At 49.0% G+C, this 6,025-nt stretch overlaps 1 protein-coding gene across 1 annotated transcript; it reads left to right on the top strand.

Annotated features, from left to right (window-relative positions):
* Window positions 1–1,292: 1,292 nt before the first annotated feature.
* Window positions 1,293–3,665, top strand: LOC117389872 (tripartite motif-containing protein 16-like). The gene has a single exon (XM_033987601.2). The coding sequence runs from the start codon at window positions 1,354–1,356 to the stop codon at window positions 2,971–2,973; it is 1,620 nt and encodes a 539-aa protein (XP_033843492.1). The 5' UTR covers window positions 1,293–1,353; the 3' UTR covers window positions 2,974–3,665.
* The last annotated feature ends 2,360 nt before the right edge of the window (window positions 3,666–6,025 follow it).

The raw sequence follows: 6,025 nt of genomic DNA, 5'->3' as shown, positions 1-6,025 counted from the left end.
TTCATTGTAGGAATAGGACAAGTACGAACAGCGGGTGATCCAGAGGTGAGCACATGAGCAGGTGAGCAGGAACACAGGAAACACAGGGACCGGGGACATGAAGGGACCACAGGACGACAGGCAGACCAGACGGGCGTAGGGCAGAGCGGGCAGGAGACATCCAGGGCCGGAGCACGACAGGAACACAGGGATGACAGGAACACAGGCACGACAGGAACAAGCGAGAACGACACAGACAGGGTCAGGACATGCAGACGATCTCGCCCTGAGTGTCTTCCCCCATCTCCTCTTATCCACGGCAGGTGTGGTGATTAGCCAGATGGGGAGCAGGTGCGCGCGGAAGGAGCCGAGAGCTCCGCCCAGCTCCAGGTACAAGCAGGTGAGGGAGGGGGAAGAGCACACAGGGAGGAAAACCAGGAGCGGACAGTGCGGATCATGACAAAAGGTGATTTTTTTTTCTGTTTTTGTATTTTTTCAGGTTTGATTCTTTTTCAAATGAGTCTAGTTTTGACCCTAGTTTAAGAATCGATTAATATCTTTTGTAAACCCTTATGAAGAGACTTTTATCAGATTAGTTCAAAATAAAAGACAGAAAATTTGGTCCCAAACTGTAGAGAACAAAGCTGCTATTTCAGTTTAGGGAAATGTGCAGTGTCTCCAATGAAACCAATCCAGACCCCAGTGTAGAGAGGCCGAGTGAACCTGGTCTGGCCTCTGTGGAGGAGGCTCATGGTACTTTCAGAGACGCTGTAAAACGCCAAAACCCCTGTACTGTGGTCCAGGTAAACCCCGATTCTGGACCCGACCGGACCTGAGACCTGGGACTGGACTTTGTTAAACCAAAAACACCAACCAAAATTGTTTTTGTTACAGTATAAGGCCCAGGATTTTTCATTGTTTCCAAATCCACACTCATCAGAGAGTCCTTTCCTCTGAATCTCTCTGTATGAAACTGCTATATAAACACACACCCCGCTCCACTCCACCTCCCAGTAACAGCGGCCCGTCAGATGTAAATAAAGCCACATTTCCTTCTAGAAAGAGCCTGATGAAGGTGGTGTTTGTTGATAAGTTTATAAAGCCTGCCTCCTCACACCAAAGCACTGTGGCACTACACTGATCCTTTACACTTTGTTCCTCTTTGATTCTCTTTTGTATAGTTTGACTTGTGCCCAATGACCCTGTGTGTGTGACTGTAAACTGCTCACACAGTCTCTTTTGAACTCTGATAAAACATGTGTGTGTGCCTTTAAGAGGCGTGGCTTCCTGCTTCCTCCACACAGAGCTGTGGGTGCAGCTCTCACTCTTACGTTTTGTTTCTGTCCAAGTCAAACTGTTTCTGATCCAGGAGAGATGGCGCAGAAAGCACTCGACCAAGAAGCCTTTTCCTGCTCCGTGTGTTTGGATCTACTGAAGGATCCTGTGACTATTCCCTGTGGACACAGCTACTGCAGGAACTGTGTCCAACAGCACTGGGACCAAGAGGACGAGAAGCAGCTCTACAGCTGTCCTGAATGTCGCCTCAGCTTCAGCCCCAGGCCTGCCCTGGTGAAAAACATCATCATAGCAGCTGTACTAGAGCAGATGAAGACAGCGCCCCCTGCTGCCCTCTGCTATGCCGGACCTGAGGATGTGTCCTGTGATGTGTGCACTGGGAGGAAGCTGAGAGCTGTCCAGTCCTGTCTGCAGTGTATGGCCTCTTACTGTGAGCGCCACCTACAGCCTCATTATGAAGCTGGAGAGTTTAAAGAACACCAGCTGGTGGCGCCGTCTCACAGGCTTCAGGAAAACATCTGCTCTCAACACGACAAAGTGATGGATCTATTCTGCTGCAGTGACCAGCAGCTGCTCTGCTCCCTGTGTGTGGACCAACATAAGGGTCATGACATAGTGACCTCTGCCTCAGAGAGGGCTCAGAGGCAGGCAGAGCTGCCGGCCAGGAGGGCCCTGCTGCTCCAGAGCCTCCAGCACAAAGAAACAGACCTGAAGAGGCTCCAACAGGAGGCCCAGGACATCAGGAGCTCTGCCCAGACAGCAGTGCAGCGCAGCAACGACAGCTTCAGAGACATGGCCCTTCTCCTGGACAAAAGACGCTCTGAAGTGGAGCAGCAGATCCGCTCCCAGGAGGACACCCAACTGAGCCCAGTCCAAGAGCTCCAGGACCAACTGCAGCAGGACGTGAGGGAGCTGAAGAGGAGCCTCTCTGAGCTGGACACACTGGAGCTCACCCAGGATCATAACCAGTTTATACAGCGCTACGCTTCACTGTCCCCACACACACAGAGCACAGAGCCAGCCACCATTCACACAGGGGACCGGGGATACTTTGAGGAAGTGACCAGAGCTGTGTCCAAGCTCAGGGACACACTCCAGCTCACTCTGAGTCCAGTCCAGGTTTTACTGCCACCAGCTGAACTCAGCTCCAGAGAGGACTTCTTATATTATTCTACAGAAATCACTCTGGACACAAACACAGCTCACACCAGACTGTCTCTGTCTGATGGAAACAGAAGAGTAACACGTTTGAGAGACCACCAGACTTATCCAGATCATCCAGACAGATTTAGTGACAGGTGTCAGCTCCTGAGCAGAGAGAGTCTGACGGGCCGCTGTTACTGGGAGGTGGAGTGGAGTGGGGAGGGTGTTTATATAGCAGTTTCATACAGAGAGATTCAGAGAAAAGGAAAGTCTGATGAATGTGGATTTGGACACAGTGAGAAATCCTGGGCCTTACTGTGTAACAAAACCAGTTGTTCATTTCGGTTTAACAAAGTCGTGTCCCAGGTCTCAGGTCCGGTCGGGTCCAGAATCGGGGTTTACCTGGACCACAGTGCAGGGGTTTTGGCGTTTTACAGCGTCTCTGAAAGTACCATGAGCCTCCTCCACAGAGTCCAGACCAGGTTCACTCGGCCTCTCTACACTGGGGTCTGGATTGGTCCTGGAGCCACTGCACATTTCCCTAAACTGAAATAGCAGCTTTGTTCTCCACAGTTTGATCAAATTTGTGCCTTTTATATTTGACTAATTTGACTATTGACTATTTTTGTGTTGAAATGTGAGTTATTTTGTCAAACTTTTCTAAACTTGATCAAATATGACATGGGGAGAGTTCAAATCATGACAAAATCCTGATCTAATAAAACAGGCCATTTTCCACAATATTGAGTTGATTAGTGTCATTCTAGTGTTTTTATCATGACATAACTGTACTGTTTGTGTAGTGTGTGTTTTTGTATGTCTCAGGGACTGCAGATGGAACACAGCATCTCTTCACTGTTTCCTTTGAATTCTGCAGACTAATAGTGTTCATACTGTTACTGCAAAACTAAACTCAGACTCTACATATTTGACATCTACATTTACATCTGTTTTGAACTTTGAACTTGATTTACACTTTCAATTCCAATGTTGTTCCTCATGTAATGTAAGTGTATGTAAGTCTCTGCTGTAAATGTCAAAGTCATTCTGTTATATCATGGGACTTTTCAATCACAAACACATTCACAAATCAATCTGTACAAGAAAATCAATAAAATCAATCAAATAAGAAAACCTTTGTTTGTCCTCAGTGGGGAAATTGCAGTGTTGTAACAGCAAAGGACAGACAAAAAGTCCAAACTGTTCCAGATAAATAAGGATTTAAATAGGCCAGTTAGATACACAAGTGGAACTAAAATACATGTGAAAAATATCACAATATACTTTGAACATCATAAATACTTGTACAGTAAACTCCATTATGTACAATAAGTATCTATGGGCAGCAGAGGTGGGTAGTACTCAGTTACATTTACTCAAGTACATTTACTGGACTCACTTTGGAATAAAACTGGACTTTTCTGACACTTTTAAGGCCCCGTACTTTTACTTCTACTTGAGTAATATATGGTACAGAGTACAAGGACTAAACCAGGACTAAACCAGGACTGAACCAGGACTAAACCAGGACTAAACCAGGACTTAATCCAGCTCCAAACGAGTCCTGACTTGTAATGACCCAATACTTTTACTTCTACTCCAGTAATATATTGTACATTGTTCCAATACCAATGTGCTGTTTCTGATGAAATTTGTCTAATTCTTCTCTCTCTCTTTTTTCTTGCTTTTCCTCCCTGTCTCTCTCTCTCCTCTCACTCTATCTGTCTCTCTCTTCTTCTCTTCTCTGTCTTTCTCTTCTTTCCTTCTGTTTTTCCCCTCCGTCTGTCTCTCTTTCTCTGCATTTCTCCTTCGTCTTTCTCTCTCATCCACTCTCTACCTCATATTATCTCTCCCTCTCTCCTTTATCTCTCCTTTAAATCCATAAAAGATATAAACAGGTTAATGCTGTAATCCAAAGGGCGTCCTGCCGTGTCACGTGAAAAGTCACATGTTTAAAGAGACAGTTACACAAAAAGCAGAAGGAGCTCATCTGACATGTGTGCACCAGGGCTCGAGTTGGTCACATGAGTGAAATCATGTGGTGCTTTCACTGACACGTGTAGATGGGAATTTATATATTTGACCACAGGTTGGTGTATTTTACACCTGGGTTACTTCAATCCATCCATCCCTCCATTTTCTTCCGCTTATCCGGGGCCGGGTCACGGGGGCAGCAGTCTAAGCAGGGACTCCCAGACTTCCCTCACCCCGGACACGTCCTCCAGCTCCTCCGGTGGGACCCCAAGGCGTTCCCAGGCCAGAGAGACATAGTCCCTCCAGCATGTCCTGGGTCTTTCCCGGGGCCTCCTCCCGGTGGGACATGCCCAGAACACCTCCCTAGGGAGGCGTCCAGGAGGCATCCTAAGCAGATGCCCGAGCCACCTCAACTGGTTCCTCTCAACGTGTAGGAGCAGCGGCTCTACTCCGAGCTCCTCCCGTGTGACCGAGCTCCTCACTCTATCCTTAAGGGTGCGCCCAGTCACCCTATGGAGGAAACCCATTTCTGCCGCTTGTATCCGCGACCTTGTCCTTTCGGTCATTACCCAGAGCTCATGACCATAGGTGAGGGCAGGAATGTAGATTGATGGGTAAATCGAGAGCTTTGCCTTTGGACTCAGCTCCTTCTTCACCACAACGGACCGATACAGCGACCGCATCACTGCAGACGCTGCACCAATCCGCCTGTCAATCTCACGCTCCATCCTTCCCTCACTCGTGAACAAGACCCCGAGATACTTGAACTCCTCCACTTGGGGCAGAGACTCACCACCCACCCGGAGAGAGCAAACCACCTTTTTCCGGTCGAGAACCATGGCCTCGGATTTGGAGGAGCTGATTCTCATCCCAGCCGCTTCACACTCGGCTGCAAACCGCCCCAGTGCTGCAGGTCCTGGCTCGAAGAAGCCATCAGGACAACATCATCTGCAAACAGCAGAGATGAAATCCGGCCCCTGAACCAGACCCCCTCCACCCTCTGGCTGCGCCTAGAAATTCTGTCTATAAATAAAATGAACAGAACCGGTGACAAAGGGCAGCCCTGGCTGAGTCCAACATGCACCGGGAACAGGTCTGACTTACTGCCGGCAATGAACACAGCTCCTGCTCTGGTCATACAGGGACCGGACAGCCCTTAGCAAAGAGCCCCGGACCCCATACTCCCAGAGCACCCCCAAAGGACACCACGAGGGACACGGTCGAATTCCTTCTCCAGATCCACAAAACACATGTGGACTGGTTGGGCATAACCAGCTCTCCAGTACCCTGGAATAGACCTTACCGGGAAGACTGAGGAGTGTGATTCCCCTGTAAATGGAACACACCCTCCGGTCCCCCTTCTTATACAGAGGGACCACCACCCCGGTCTGCCATTCCACAGGTACTGTCCCCGACCGCCACGCGATGTTGCAGAGACATGTCAGCCAAGACAGCCCCACAACATCCAGAGACTTGAGGTACTCAGGACAGATCTCGTCCACCCCTGGAGCCTTGCCACCGAGGAGCTTGCCAACCACCTCAGTGACTTCAGCCAGGGTGATGGACGAGTCCGCCTCTGGGTCCCCAGTTTCTGCTTCCTCCTCGGAAGACGTGACAGTGGGATTGAGGAGAT

Source organism: Periophthalmus magnuspinnatus, chromosome 21 (genome assembly GCF_009829125.3).
Source record: "Periophthalmus magnuspinnatus isolate fPerMag1 chromosome 21, fPerMag1.2.pri, whole genome shotgun sequence".
Taxonomy (NCBI): Eukaryota; Metazoa; Chordata; class Actinopteri; order Gobiiformes; family Gobiidae; genus Periophthalmus; species Periophthalmus magnuspinnatus.
This window is presented reverse-complemented; position numbering and strand designations above follow the sequence as displayed.

Bases quoted from the DNA above. Each gene is read 5' to 3' on its own strand.
- LOC117389872 (XM_033987601.2), top strand. From the start codon at position 1,354: ATGGCGCAGAAAGCACTCGACCAAGAAGCCTTTTCCTGCTCCGTGTGT.